Genomic DNA, 15455 nt, shown 5'->3' on the forward strand with positions numbered 1-15455 from the left:
GACCCTCTCCCCAGTTATTTCTGAGGAGTCACAGTTGTAAATATAGAGACTTATGTATGCAGAATACATAGCTCCTACATTGGCTTCTCTTCCTCCCCTTTACTCTCCTACTGAAGCTATTTGAGTCTATTTTCTGCCTTTTAAAACCTCTAAAATCCAAATCAAAGTGAACTACTAGTTTGATTTGAAGGTCTCTCATTGGCAGGAGAAAGGAAAACGTATGGAACATTTCTTATACCTGGTGTTACAAATTATATATTCTACCTTTCTCTGAAAACCCTTTAATGGAGGCCTGTGAGAACATTCAGCTCAAATTAAAATAACGGAAGTGAAATTTTTTGTTTTTCACAGGTCTCTGAGAAAGAACTTTAATAAATGCAAATTAAAAGGGAGCTGTGGGAAAGAGAAAAAGAACTAAATGTCTGCCAGAAAATAATGTGAAAACACTTCTCTTTTTTTATGGAGAAAGGCCTGATCATAGCAGCAAACCTTACGCTTCAGTGTTGTGCTACGGAAAACCCTGTAGAGGAACTGAAAGAATGTGAAAGACCGCATAGAGGTGCTAAGCCCCACAGAGGAATTTGTTTGGCACTTACTCCATGCTAACAGAACACTGAAATGATGGAATTCAAATCTGACATTGAGATATCAGGTTTGGTCTCCTATAGGTATTATTACATTTGGCCGTGCCGTTTGAAATTACTGAACTGCAAGATGTTCTTTAAACCAGCAATATTAACCAAGAATGGCAATGACCAGTGCTCCACTGATGCCTAACAAAGTACAGCATCTCCCCACGTGGAATGGGAATGCTTTCCCTCTATCAGTTCCTTCCAGACCTGGAAGAATTCTGTGTTGTGGATCTGAATGTTATAGCTTTAGGCGATGTTAGTGGCTCACAAGCACGTAGGTTAATAATATATGTGTAAAGAACTAGTATAAGAACCCTGAATTCTCTTTGATGCCTGTCACTGCTCCTTTACTGTCCTCATCTCCTCCCCATGGCCCTATGTCACTGGGGCTCCTAGGGCCCCATGCAAGGGGAAGAGAGAGAAGGGATGGGATATTATTGTGTCTGAAGAGGACTTTGGAGTGATAGGCACGGTGAACTGTTGTTGACTAAGTGACACTGGGCTTGGGGGGTGGTTCTATGAGTACTGGGATGATGCTGGAAGCTAAGGRAACTGTCAGAGACAGGCAGTGGGGGCTGTAGAAAGAGAAAGAGCTCATGGATAATGGTGCTGGGGATATCAGATATTCTGTAGGTGAGAAGCCAATGACCCTGCAGAAGAGCAGTGGGGTGAGTGGGTGCTGCTCACCAGCAAAGCAAAATAGGTGGCCGTTACTGGGCTGACCTCCCTTACCTGGCCACACTTCTCTCCTTTGCTGCTTGCCAGAAAAGACAGTGARGATGCTCAGGGTAATGTCTTGCTGAGCCCTCAGTCATGTCAGAGAAGGAAAGGTACAAAGAAGCCTTTACCCATCAGGGATTTGGGAGGCCACGAGCAGAAGGAAACAGAGAACACTGCAGTATGAGGCTACATGCTATTGCAATATTGAAAGCAATATGCAACTGAAATGTTTCTTTTGATCTCTAGGGGAGAAGAAGTTGGAAATGAGTGAGCAAAGTGGTGAATTCCTGCCTCAACTGAAATACCTTTCTGTCTCACTGCTTGGGAACCAGAGTTTTCGAGTAAGGTGATGGGAGGCTTGGGTATGTATTCAGAAGCTGGAACACGATGCCTGTTTTAATTCCAGAAAGTTTATAACTTCACTTTAAAGGTAGCTTCTACATCAGAGGCAGTTAAAATCTGAGAATCAATGACATATCAGTACACACTGTGGACTTACCTAGCACCCCAGCTATACTGGGAGCCTGTGCTGGAGCCAGGCATTAGGGTACTCATACCCTCAATCTACGGAGTTACACAGCCGGCACTGGTAAGCATACTGAAAAGAAGTGTAGAAGTGAGGAGTTCTGTGTCTAAGAAACTATATAATCAGTGATGGTTCTGTTAGCAACCTAGCTGTACCTTTACTGTACACCCTGCTGCTCTCACAGTTCTACTGTATTGCTTTGTGTTGTGTAACTGGCTTTTGGCAATTGTCACCTGGCTTAATTTAAAAAAAAAAGTGTTTTCACACAACGAGGCTGAAATTTTTCTGAGGTGCCTCACTTAATTGTATATCTATGCTCTGGTAAGATCAGTTCTGAAGGAGCCTTTCCATGACGTGCTGTTTGTGAGGGATAAGTTAGCACCATTTGTGGGAAAGTAAGATACAATCTCTGGAGCATGAGTCAGTTGCCTGAGCAGACATCATTTTCTGGAAGACCTTATTTTGCACTATTAATGGCTGCAAATTATATGCAGAAGTGGAATGCAACTTTCTTTTTTACTGAATTTAGGTGTCTTGCTGTTTTGCGTGCAACAGTTCTTATAGCCTTTAAAACCTTTCCCCTAATTTGTTGAACACTTGAGGCCTCTCCTCTGGGAAAAAGTCAGCTCATTTCAATACTTACTGTCAAAAAGAATGACTCTGCCATCCCCACCACAAGGCTGAGTATGGTCTCCAAAGCAAACACTGTTGCATTCCGTACTGGCTGCCTCCCCGTATCTCCAGTAGTCAGGATTATTTCCGCAGAAACAGGCATAACCTGATTCCATGCCTGCAAACTTTGACAACAGAGATGCATAAGGAAGGGAGGGATAATATTTCAAAGAGCAACAGCAGTAGGTTGTATGAGCAAGAAAGCTGGCAGCAGAGCATGTGTTCTTTGGAGCAGTATGATTAGTTGGAGTCTCACCATGAACTGGGTATTTGAGCTGTTAGGATGCTACTTAAGGCTAGCGAGGGACAGAAGGCAGTTAGGGCACCCTATCACTCGTAGCTACAGTAAGCAAACATACTGTCTTCTGGCAGACGAAACATTATTAATAGGGTTCTCCCCCCCCCCCCAAATTGCTCTGGATGCAGAGAGGGGGCTCCCTGGAGTGGGAGCGAGACATTAGACTTTCTGAACCTCCTGAAGAAAAAAAAAGGGGGAAGGGGGGGGAAAAAAAGAAATACGACAGAGGATTCCAGGCTTAGTGTCATCTTTGAAATGATTTTGTAAATGGATGTCAAAGAAATCACCTTGAATTGCTGACGTCGGCAGGAACTGATGCACGTTTGGATAGTAAGTTTATTGGAGGTCTCGCTGGTGCCAGTCAAAGGCGGTGGCTCTCCGTGATCCTTGTAACACCCTAGATTCCCTGGCACTGGCAAGAATAACAGAGAATAGTCATTCTAAAGGTGTGCCTAGAAACACCCAAGACAGACTACTTTATGTACGATCTAGTCACTAAGCAGCTCTCTGTACATTCTAGTATTGTTGTCACAGTATGAGAAATGTTACTCTTTGCTAGATCCTTGTCATATTTTCCAAACATGGCCAGGGATAGGTGGCAAGTAGTGAAATAGCATCACGTTATCTAACAATATATCTCCAATACTCTGTAACTGATTTCTGTATGCTATAATAATACAGACAATATAAATGCCTGATTCATCTCTCCGGACAGGGACAATTGAAAAAAAAGGTCAGTAAATGTGTGCAGAGCTTTTTTAGGTGCAGGTTTGGTTTGTGATTTTTTTTTTTTTTTTTTTGATGAAGAGAAGTGCATCTTCTAACAATGTGCCATTAAAGCATACGATTTCTGTTAGACCATCAAAACAGTGAAGTTCTTGAAAGTCTTCTAAAGAGGACAGCTGAGGAAGAGAACCTAAATTGTTTTAGGATGGAACTTGGTAAGTTTTATGGGAGGGAGTGCATATTTCCATAGGAGAATTCCATGAGATTGAGAACAAAAATTCTAATATGAATTCTACGTATCATATTTTATGGTGTATACAAAGAGTTTTAAAAGGAGCTATATTGCTTTTTTTAAAAAAAAAMCAACACACATTTATATTATATTAATCCAATGTTTCAAGGCTCCTCTGGTTACTGTGGGAGGTCAGAAAGAAATCTTTCCTCCTTCAATATATAATTTGTCTTCTGTTTTTGTTTTCTTTTGTTTTTGCACTTTCCATCATTACAGTGGAATTTAGCCATAACTACCAGAAACAGGATGTGGGGTAGAATATACTGCTATGCTAATGGCATAAAATTATCCTTTATGTATAATTGGCATGTTTGCTCACATACTTTTGGCTTTAAATCTATCATCAGCTCTGTGGTCAGGTGGGAATTTTTCCCTATGCCAAGTTGACAAAGATTATTATTGTCCACCTAACCTCCACACCTCTGCATAAGTGTGTGATGCAGTCCTAGAGCCATATGAGAGTTTCACTTAATCATCTTTCATTTCACTACCCAGTGCACTGATGATGCCTCTGAACTCTCTTGCTAATGTCTTGTGGCACAGCACAACTTCATGTTTTTGACTTACTGATAGATTTGGGGGAAATGTTTTGCAGCCTCTGATGTCTGATGATAGCATGTGGATTAGATGTTTTGTGGCTCCTTTTGAACTAGTCATCTCTTGCACAGGTGCCTGCTTCTGAGGAAGACTGGACAGGATGAGCCGTGTGGCCCTTTTCTCTGTCAGATAACCTGCGTGTTAGTAAACTGACTACTTCTGTATTACTGTATTTTCACATAAATATAATAGGACTGTAATGCTTCTTTTTGTAATGAGCAGGCTTGTACAGCAGTCATGAAAGCATCTTATTGCATTCTGGAAGGCCCAGTTCTGGGATTTCTTATACACATCCACCTGTAGCAGGAATTCAAATAATGACCTCAGTTCAGAAACTTCGATTTGTCTAATTCTAACAAAGATGGTCTCTTTCCTTTTCTTTTGGAGTAGCACATACTGAACAAGTAACTGATGCCAGCCTGGTGGTAAAATCTGGGTGATCTGGACACCTGGAAAAGTAACAGCTCTGTCTGAGAACCTGGTCCCAGACTTAGGCTATGTTGATTGCAACAATGTCTTAATTTTGAGGAAGTGGGTTAGCATAGCTATGGTGACCAGCAAATATACTAGAGTGTATATGATTATATTCATAAGGAGGATGATTATAACATTACAGAGAAGAATTAAGGAAATAATGTAGTGGAGAAGAAAATTCAAGTACAGTTTTTTTGAATAATTAGATAATGTTGCTTCAAATATTCATAAAATAACTATGTTTTTGAAGGATGATACAATTTCAACTGGAATTGCTTGCATGGAGCTATGCTCTAATATGCCTTGCAGCAACATGCTTGTAAGTACTCAGATCTCACGTTACAGTCTAATTTAACACACTGTTGGGGTTTTTCATTTGGAGCCCCATCCCAGCTGAGTACAGCTGGGTAGATAATTCTCAGAGAGATCAGTTTTCTGTACAGTGCATGACTGCATTGCCCAGCAAATGCTTCCTAGATACCAACCTAGCTCATTTTACCCGGGAGACTCAGGATTTCCTAAAACCACATATTAAAGCTTTTTTAAAAAATTAGCTTTATTGGTGAGAACCTTCAACTCTGTTTCCAGAGGACTAATCCCTTAATATATTCCACGCTGAGAAACCAGACTCAGTCATTTGAAAATTTCTCACATTTTGTAACTAAAGCAAGCATACCATTTGGATAACATCCTAAAGCTAACGAGTCTCTTCAGTGTCCCAGGGGTATTCTGACTTTCTCATAGCTAGCAAACAGAAATAGCATCATGGGATTTGGAATAAGTCGTTGTTCATGGAGAAGCTTAAATCTAGCCCAACGCTAAACAGCAATTTTCAAGCAAATGCCCGGTTCTTCAAATTACTTTGATATCAAATCAACAAACTAGATGAGCCCATAAACATATGTTCAGCTAAAAGCACTTGAGTAGTCTCATATCAAATATATGATTAAATACTCTTCTGAACTGGGACAGCACTTAATAAATTGAATCCTCTATATGCAGATATGATTCTAATATGCCAGTTCTATGACAGGCTGGTCATAGACCTGAGCCATTACTGAGTTGCCACTGGATGGTAATCAGAACACTTAGTATAAACACAATAGTAGAGAGGAGATCATTTGTATTCTGAAGTGAGGAAGAAGGTCTAATTTGGTTAAACACTGCTTTCACATCAGATCTACAAGAATCAAAAATTATTGTTTATTGACAATATTTTTAGTATATTAGAAAAACACATTCTTTGTTCATATGATATTGAACTGAATCAGGATGTACGCACAGGGAGCTACTCAACATAAATCTAAAAGAAGACAGAGTACATTTATGTATGCAGAGCAATTTCTGCAGAAAAGGCCCGGGGGGTCCTGGTAGACAGGGAGCTGAACATGAGCCAGCAGCGTGCCTGGCAGCAAAGAAGGCCAACAGCATCCTGGGCTGTATTAAGAGGACTACAGCCAGACATGGAAGTGCCTTTACTCCTGAGGTACCTTCCAACCTGGAGTATCCTCTTATTCTGTGTATAAATAAATAAATATGCGTATATATCTCTATTAAAAATATATATACAATTTAGAAACTTGAAAGCAATGGAGAATTTATAGTATATCTAGATATATATAGTATACGTTATACACACACACACAGAGGAAATACGCTTTTAGTAGCGAAATCATGTTGTCATAAGAGAGTCATATGGGCCGTAAACATGGTGATGCAATTTAATGGGACAGCGAACCTTAGTTTCATTTGCCTTTAGTGAGTGTAAACTGGTCTTTCCTTTGAATTTCAACCTAACCTCATCCGCAAAGAGATCATAAAAGCCAGGAAGAGCTGCAACATTGCAAATTAACTGTCTAAAGGATTCAGACAGCAATGTTATGAATTTTCCATATGAGATGCACACGTTCTCTCAGGCCTCAGCATTGGCTTTTTCTCTTTCATTTTGTTTATGTCCATTCCAGCCGTCTTAGAAGACAAGCCATTAATGAGAGGAGAGGGAGGAAAAGACAGACTAAGCTCCTACTGGGATAGCTACCATAGTCTTTTGTGATTATGACCATCTACCCTCATTTAACACTGCTAAAACTCTATACAACATGTTTACAAATGCAGAATACCAAAATGCTTTTGGAAATGAAACATTTACTATTAAGCATGAATATTAGTGAACTTGAGACATGATATAATTACTGTCTATAAAAACTTCTGAACTGTAGAGTCTTAATTATCATTACCATGAACCATTATACACAGATCTCTCTGGGCAATTAAGAAGCTTCATGTTGTCAACCTTGTTCTGGATTTATGTGAGCATAGGTGGTTTAGAGCTAAATTATCCTCCAGATACATGGCTTTTCTAGTACTAAATATCATGATGTGAAAGCAGCTTGTATGAGACAATTTTTTTAACTTCTCTAAAATTTTCAGATAGGCTTTCTTTACACAGTTACTTTCCTGTTCCTGTATCATAAAACCCAGTTTTGTATTATGCACTTCACAAGTTTCATTTTGATGGTCCTGTGATTTATCATCAGGCTTACTGAAAACAGAAAATCTGGTAAAGAATAAAAGTTTTTCTGATTTACACAACTGCATAAGCCATGAGGTTTGTATTAAGACTTGGAGGGGCTTGCAATGTACAGTTTGTTCTAAATTGCTGCGATTCCTTTTTCTAGTATCCAGTTTCAGTGCAATGCTTGAAGCAGCTGCTACTGGTCAAAAGGACATTTCATAAATGTAAGTCTGGATTATCTGTGCAAATAAGTGTCCAAGTTTAAATCTTCTGTTCCCCACCACAGAGAAAATGAGCGAGACTGGTTTTGAAAGGATTCTTTGTGCAGAACAACTGGAGTGGAGAAAATTTGCCTTCCAACATTTTTACTGGTGCCAAATCCAGAGAATTTGTTAGCATGTGTGGACATTAAAGAAAATGCAAATTCTTGAATTTTAGACCAAGATAAATTTCTTAATTAGTAGGGTGATGTTTCCTGGAGTAGGACCTGATATCTTAGAAAAGAAAGAGTAAGATGCAATCTGAACAAAAGCATTGCTTAAGTATTACATTGTATGTTATTTAAATTAAACTCCTTAATCTGTATTTAGGTCTAGGTAAAAGTCATCTGACATACAATCACATTTATTTATTTATTTATTTRTTTGTTTACCTGCCTTGCAGATGTGAATCACTTGCTCATATTCATAAAAAAAAGAAAACTATGGACAAAGTCTAAATCACATTGTACCCCTTCTGCTTTGTTTGGCTTTGTTTTCTTAACCTTAAGTAAGAACTGTACTTCTTCAAATCAAAACTACATATAAGTAAGGACAACTGCTCTGATTCTTAAGAGTATACACATGAGTAAACCCCTAGTAATCTGAGAGTACTTGTATATATGAAGCAGGTAAAGGAATTAATAAAATGTTTAGTTATGGTTGTTGACATACAAAATTGGAATGTTTCTTAAATATTTAGGCAAATTTTTTAAAAACATGGTTCGTTCTTAGGATTTTATCCTGGAGCATTTACGAATTAAAATTTTGGAACACATTGATAGGAATCATGAAAAAAAGAAACACACTTGGGATTAGATAGATAATATAATACATTAAGGAAACTAAATACTGGAAGGAGAGAATTAGAGGATTTTTTGTGGGAATTCATGTCAGATGACATACATTTAGGTAAATAGCTTGCAAATTGTCTGTTTTTAAAAAGTCAAACAAAATACAGTTTGTGCTTTAACAGCAAGGCTAAGTATATGCACCTGTAAGTAATGGAAGTCTAGCCCTGAGCTCCCATATAGCTACCAAGTAGCCACATTTTTTCCTGTATCCTCTCCTACTGCCTTTATTTCTTTAAAACAATTTTGTATATGTTGTGTGTTATGCATATTAAACTATCACCATCCATTTATAAAGTAATTTCAAATGATGGCTATATATGTACCTTTTAAAAAAATTAATGAATAATTTCCTATTCATTTTTGTCCTCTTTAGATTTTAATAAGTGAGTGACCTATCTCTACAGATTCAGAAAACCAGCAATACTTCTGAAGTTCTGAGTGATTCCCTTCTTGCATTTTATTGTGAGTAATATAATCCATTAATTCTGACAGGAGATGAAGAGGGTAGCAGTGGAGGAGCAGATATACAGTAAGCTTGTTATTAACTTTAGAGACCATTTTAAAATATTGCTTAGTCTGCAAGTGGAAATAAGCTGGTTGGCCTTATCCTAGTTCCTGTTGGGAAAATCACTACCCACTGTTGTATAACTGCCAGTCTCTGTTCAACAGAGATGCAGGCCTAAAATAATTACATGGTGTTCTTACTTCGGCATGATGGAATCTCACAATATTTCCAATATACTCCGTCCTCGTGCTCTGCAATGTAGCACCATGGGCTGACATCTCCATCAGGATTCCTGAGAGAGAAAAATAGACAGAGTGAGCAAAAAGTCATCATATGTTTTCAAAGATCACACAAAAGTAAATCTTACTAATCTTAAGTTTCAGCACTATTTTTGTTTTAATTCCTATTGAATATTTAACCAATTGGGCTTATATACCAAGAATAATGCAGAAGTGGACAAGAAGTTCAGATAACTTTGGTTATTATAGTACACAGCAAGCACAAAAGGTTAGTAAAGTCTAAAACATAAACTTTCTTTCCCTTCTGAACTCCCTTTTTTCCCCTCTAACTCTAAAAGGTGCAGAGCTATTTTTGGACGGTACTGAGAGAGAGGAGGATTTTCAGCAGCGTGTGCTGGGTACAAGTTCCTTAGACTCCTAAAACTGAGTCCTGCCTTGGTACAAATATRTTGTCCAGCCTCCAGCTTTCTGTGTATAATGACAAAACCATATGTCTGATAAAGTTTTGGGGAAGATTCAGATCTTTGATTCAGCCTTATTGAGGGAGAAGAAATCTGTTTCAGTGATCTGATATATTGGATGGGTGAGATAATTCATTATTTGTCCGTGATTATTCATTGTTGCTGTGTAGCATCTTTTACAAATGCACTCCTAATTCTTCATTAGGTCATTTAAAGTTTTTTCTATGTATGCCTTTAAAAACTATTTACATCTGAAAGAACAGTTTAACAGAATAAATTGATATTTTGGACAGTTAGGTGGAACTATGATCTTTTTCTGTAACTAGGGCCAGCAACAATCATGTATTTTTGGCACGATTTATATAAATTAGACCCTCCCATATAGTGAAGCGTCAGTTTGGCTACATGTTGTCATTGCGGTATGTTAACAACGCTTTGTGGGAGGTCCAATTTTAGAACTGCCAGTGATGTTTTTGGTCAAACAATGGAATGCTGGAGACAGCTGGTGAGTTGAGTTCAGTTGGTTAAAATGGCAAAGCTGCTGCTGGTTAGGCTTTCAAACACACTGGTAAAAGTAGTGGAGGAGGAAAGCCCAAGACTAGTGTACTAAGAATTTAGGTATAGTGTCAGAGGTTCCAGTAGCTAAAGAAGGTAGAAATACAAAATCAGCTGATGGAAGATGTTCATCAGTAGTTATGGGGGGAGCCTGTACTGGAAATAACACAATTTTCCTCATTTTCACAGTTATGGGACATTTTGCTTTTACATCTGCATGAGAGAAACCTGATGGCAGTAATTAAATCATGGTAATGGCATTCCACATATAAATGTCTTAAAATGCAAGGAAAGTGCAGAGAAATGTGATTAGCATCATTAGAAGTCTTTGCCTTAGACCTCAAAAGTGCACACAGTTAGAAAACAATTGAGTGTGTTCCAAAATCTCTGAAATCTTCAGTCTGCATAGTTCTGTCATGGCTGAAATGAGGTTTAGCAGAACATTATAAGGCATTTCCATCTCAACAAGTTGTTTTGCAGAAAAAAAAAGTGTTCCAAGTAAGGGACAGCTGTGGAGAGATAGCATCCTTCTAATTAATGCTGTGAAATATAAAATTAGATTATCCAAATATTGTCCCTAAAATTGAGCCTCAAAGTAAAGTATCATGTCTTAAGTCTTGTGAGATATGTGTTGCCACTGAGAAGGGGAGATCTTATCCATTGACAAGCAGGAAATGATTGGCAGAGAAAGAGTTAAAACAGTGGTATTCTGACTCACAAGTCTTAGACATGCTTTGCATGCTAAAGCTATGCTGTGACACTCTTAAAACAGTGACTTTCAAAACTGTTTTTCAACAGGATGTGAACTTAAAAAGCATCCATCACTTAGGATCATGCTTCCATACACCTGTGAGACTATGCCTGAGCCAGGTGATACAACAAAAAAGAGGGAAACGGTCAACCGTTTCTAACCGTTTGCTAAAATGAGACTCTAATAAGGATTACTTGAATACCGGGATTATTAGCAACCAGTTTGTTCTGTACATTCTGTCTCTTACACGATCTTTGACATGTTCACAGCATGCACATGTTTTGCTTTGTACTAGCCTAAGTATTAGCTAGAGTCCACTGCCAAAATTAAGACCCTGTAGCTTGTCTATCTGGCATATTGCCACACAGTAGCAATCAAAATTACTTTCTTGATTCTGGTATTTGTGTCACGGCTTATTCAGTGGCCTCTAGCCTTTTTATAGCTCTGTGTTAGTACACTTCCTGAGACACATCTCTACGTGTCAGGAGGACTGTTATGCTTTTGGTCTTGTTGGGTTAAGGCAGTGGGGCTGTAAGGATGACATAAAATGTTTCTGGTGAAAGTAATCCTTCCTGTGCTCAGATACCAAACTGAGACTAGACAGCTTGATAGGTTTATCTGGTTTCCAGGACACTTTCAAAAAAGAATGCCCAACTTTACGGAGTTTCTCTTTTAAGTAAGTGCAGTATTTTTCTCTATTCTGGTGAGCTACTGAAGTGATTCAGAAGAAAGTCAATCCAGAACTTGACAATGATGCTTTCTCCTTCTACAGCTGAAAACAGAGTTCAGTGTTAGCTATTGTCTGCTAACTGACTGGCTCTGTCCCTGCCATATTTTCTTGAAAAACTAATTCTGATGAAATATAGAAAAGTTCTTCAATCAAGAACCAGAACTCTTATGTCTATGACAGAGCAATCAGGCTGAACTCCTGCATCTTCATTTTGTCTCATTCATCCTGATTTATATTACTTACAATGAAATGACTTGAGCACGAAGGCGGCAAGTGTATAGGCTCTAGTCCCAGAAAAGCCTATAACCTGCTAATTAACGGTATCTTCCAGGAGAATGGAGGAGTGGTTTGAACCTGCTCATGAAGGAGATCCTAGAGCTTTTCTTGCCATGCCCCAGGTAAATGTTTTGATTCTTAATCTCTTGGTTTAAGCAGTTCTGTCCTCATTACCCAGAGAGTAAGAAACACCACTGGACTTCATATACAGCCTAAATGAGTAGATGATTATCACTGTTTAAAGAATATATCTATCAGGTTCTTCCCCACCTACCTCCATGGCAAGTATAAGTGTGAGCAAAAACTGAGCAAAAACTCAGTTGGGCAAAGGCAGAAATGCTTTTTGGGCATGCACAACATCAGAAAGTTAGATGTTGCAGAAATGTCAAGGCTGAATGCTGAAGAGCCTGCAGAGTTTAAGTATCTCCAAATGTAGGTGGCATTTGAACTGGGCTTTTCAGAGTTGCAGATTTTTCTTTGACCCCTAAATTCTGCTAAACTCCTTGTTTAGGTTTCTATTCTGAGTAACTGTCCACAGTTACAGAGGAAGTCCCTAAAAGTCAAGGAAATGAAAGTAGATATGCCATGGCTTGAAATGGCATTATAATCACTGACCCTTGAGCTTCTGAAATCTAATAACAACTCTAAGTCACTGAACAGCTTGTATTCACTGAGAATTCTTAGTGTCTATGTAACTTTCACAAACACAAAGCTCTGAAACACAGTGTATAACAGAACCAGGCTTCTGGGTGAGGCTGAAAACCATAATGGTCCAGATGCTCCTACAGACATTTACCAGTGCTTTTTGCTTCTGACTTGAAGCAGGGTTTTTTTTTTGTTTTGTTTTGTTTTTTACATTCTACCCTTTTTATTTAAGCAATGTGTAATCTTTCTCTGTTACGCCAGACTATAGATTGGTTATATGATATCCACTTTGGATGAGATCTGGGTTGAGAAAAGTTACTCTGCTAACAGTGCTTGTGTGTTGAACCAAAGATCCAGGGTACTGATCCCAGGATAAAACAATGCCTATTCGATATCCATGTCTCTGACATTCTTCACTGTATTATGGGAAGTTCCCCAATTTTGTGTCAACTGTTTAAAGTAACACTGGGTATCTAGGCAATGTTAGTAGCAATGAGACATTCCTTACCTGCAGTAGTTATGCTCTCCAAGCCCTCCCTCCCCATTGGGATATTTCAAAGTATTATAAGGATGCTCAAAGGTCTCATTCCAAAAAAGACAAGGTTTCCCTGCATACTGGGCGGTCTGGTTCTGAGTGCCACGATAGTCAGCCCCATTTGCTGTATAACATTCTGGGAAGAAATGGAAATGGAGAGAGAGAGAGAGAGAGAGAGAGAGAGAAAGAGAGAGAATGTATGTAGGTTTGGTGTTTGGTTKCCCCCCCCCCCCCCCCAACTCTCCCACCCCCAAGAGTCTAGTTTCCTTTCACTAAAATGCTTTCTGCATTGTTTAGGCCATTAAAGTTGCTTTCTGGGATTTAGATGTTCTCTCAGAGTCAAACATCTCTTCAAGAGATTACCGATTTCATTATTTTTACTAAACATTGTATAAGACAACAATTAGGTCTGAAGAGTGATTAATAAAATTAAAATACATTTCCTGAATGAGCAAACTACATTTTGTACTGTTTTCTTTGTGTTTTACCGGTTAGGCTGAATCTGTAAAGTGCAGATTTTCCAAAAACAAGATAAGGTGATGATATCATCCCGCCATTTGACAGCACATTACTGAATTCTCATGCTAGTCTAACTACTTTTGTGATCCTGTGTACTTTATAAAGTGAAAGATTTTGTAGGCATGGATCTGGCAAACCTTTATATCATGATTTAGAAAAATACTTAGGTATGTAAGGGATTTTTTTTCTCTGGCCTGAACTGCTTTACAAAGGGATTTCCTTATATAGAATATATAATCATGGTACTGTGATTTGCCATTACAGCATTTATTTTGTTCAGATTAAAGCTTACAAGTCAGTATTTTTCTGCCTTATTCATATACTTTCTCCCATTTATGTCTGCTTCTCTAACTTCCTAATATTCAGTAAGTTAGAGATTAAAGCAAACCTTGTGATTTCTCTAGTCATGAAATACGCTATCCTATTTCTCATGCTGCCTGGTTTTGCTGTCTCTTATTAATGTCATTTTCTGATCAAATAAATATTCATATGCATGCATGATTTTACCATCTACTAAAAGTGCAAAACAATTTTTTGATTAAATGATGCATCTTATCTTCCAGAAATAGTAATTATAGTGTACCAAAAATATACCCCTCCTATTTATAATTAATACTTGGTAACATTTGTCATCCATTCACTTATTTAAAAATAGTATTAAAATACAACATTCCACAACAGAATTAAACTTTGTGTTACACTGCTGTAAACATTTCTTTGTCCTGAGTAGCATTACTGGGGAAAGTCACAAGTGCCTCTTACTGACTTTGCAGGCTGGGCAACCTTCTGTCTTATCTGACAATATTCTCTCTGCAGAAATCATGTAACAGCTGCACAGATGCTGTTGTTCACTGCCCTGATGGAAAGGGAAACTGCTCTGCTGCTCTGCTGGGCCCTGAGTGGACTGTGCTCATCTGAGCTGTTCCTCATCAGATGTTCCTTACAAAACAGGGCTAGAAAGACAGCCATTGGAAGGGGGAGGGGGGGAAGCTTAATCCTGATATTAACCAGTATACCTTTTTTTGTATCTCAAAATACTGTGGAAGAGGGAAGATTTATTATTAAAAGCACATATTTGAAATCAATTTCATCTGGGCCCACAAATACCAAAATTCTGCAATTACAATGGTATGACTATTTCACAGTAGCATACATGCCAAATAAAAACTGTGGGGGGGGGGGGTTGTGTGACATCACTATGCATTTTCCTGTCTAGGCAGGTTAGAATTTCTTTTAAATGTAACTTTATTGCTGAATGCACATAGAAAAGGTGTCTGCACAGCCATTAATGGACACTACCATCAACTGTGGACAGAAATCTAATTTAGCAGAAATAAACTTCAAGTCAATACTCCTCCTTACTCTAATTTACCTAAGAACTAAGATTTATTGCAAAACAAAGGTTGATTAGGAGCGGTAACACATAGTGTTACCTACTGAATAATCTCCAGAACAAAGAAATGACAATCCTTTCATTAATCTTGTATAATCCTCAAAAGCACAAATAGTGGATGCCTGTGGTTTCATCTATACAGTAAGTGTGCAGATGGCATATGAGGACAAAAACTTTAGAAATACAAGATGGGCATAGACTGACCAGGCAGTAGCTCTAAAAGCAAAGTTTTAGGGTTTACCATGGATCACAAGTGTGAATGTGAATCAACAATATGGTTACA

The 15455-nt window shown here is 38.3% G+C and overlaps 1 protein-coding gene across 2 annotated transcripts in view; it reads right to left on the reverse strand.

The window, feature by feature from the left end:
• The window catches only part of KREMEN1 (kringle containing transmembrane protein 1), a 31570-nt gene that overhangs the window by 6720 nt on the left and 9395 nt on the right, over positions 1 to 15455 (reverse strand). The window contains exons 2-5 of one of the 2 annotated variants that reach the window (XM_026071580.1): positions 13234 to 13396; positions 9269 to 9360; positions 3136 to 3260; positions 2522 to 2675 (exon numbers count right to left, since the gene is read on the reverse strand). In XM_026071580.1, the coding sequence (XP_025927365.1) occupies positions 2522 to 2675; positions 3136 to 3260; positions 9269 to 9360; positions 13234 to 13396 (534 nt within the window). The remainder of the gene's footprint in view (positions 1 to 2521; positions 2676 to 3135; positions 3261 to 9268; positions 9361 to 13233; positions 13397 to 15455) is intronic. The other variant, XM_026071581.1, reaches the window with a different exon arrangement.

The sequence above is a fragment of the Apteryx rowi genome, unplaced genomic scaffold (genome assembly GCF_003343035.1).
Source record: "Apteryx rowi isolate R43461 unplaced genomic scaffold, aptRow1 scaffold_328, whole genome shotgun sequence".
Classification (NCBI taxonomy): domain Eukaryota; kingdom Metazoa; phylum Chordata; class Aves; order Apterygiformes; family Apterygidae; genus Apteryx; species Apteryx rowi.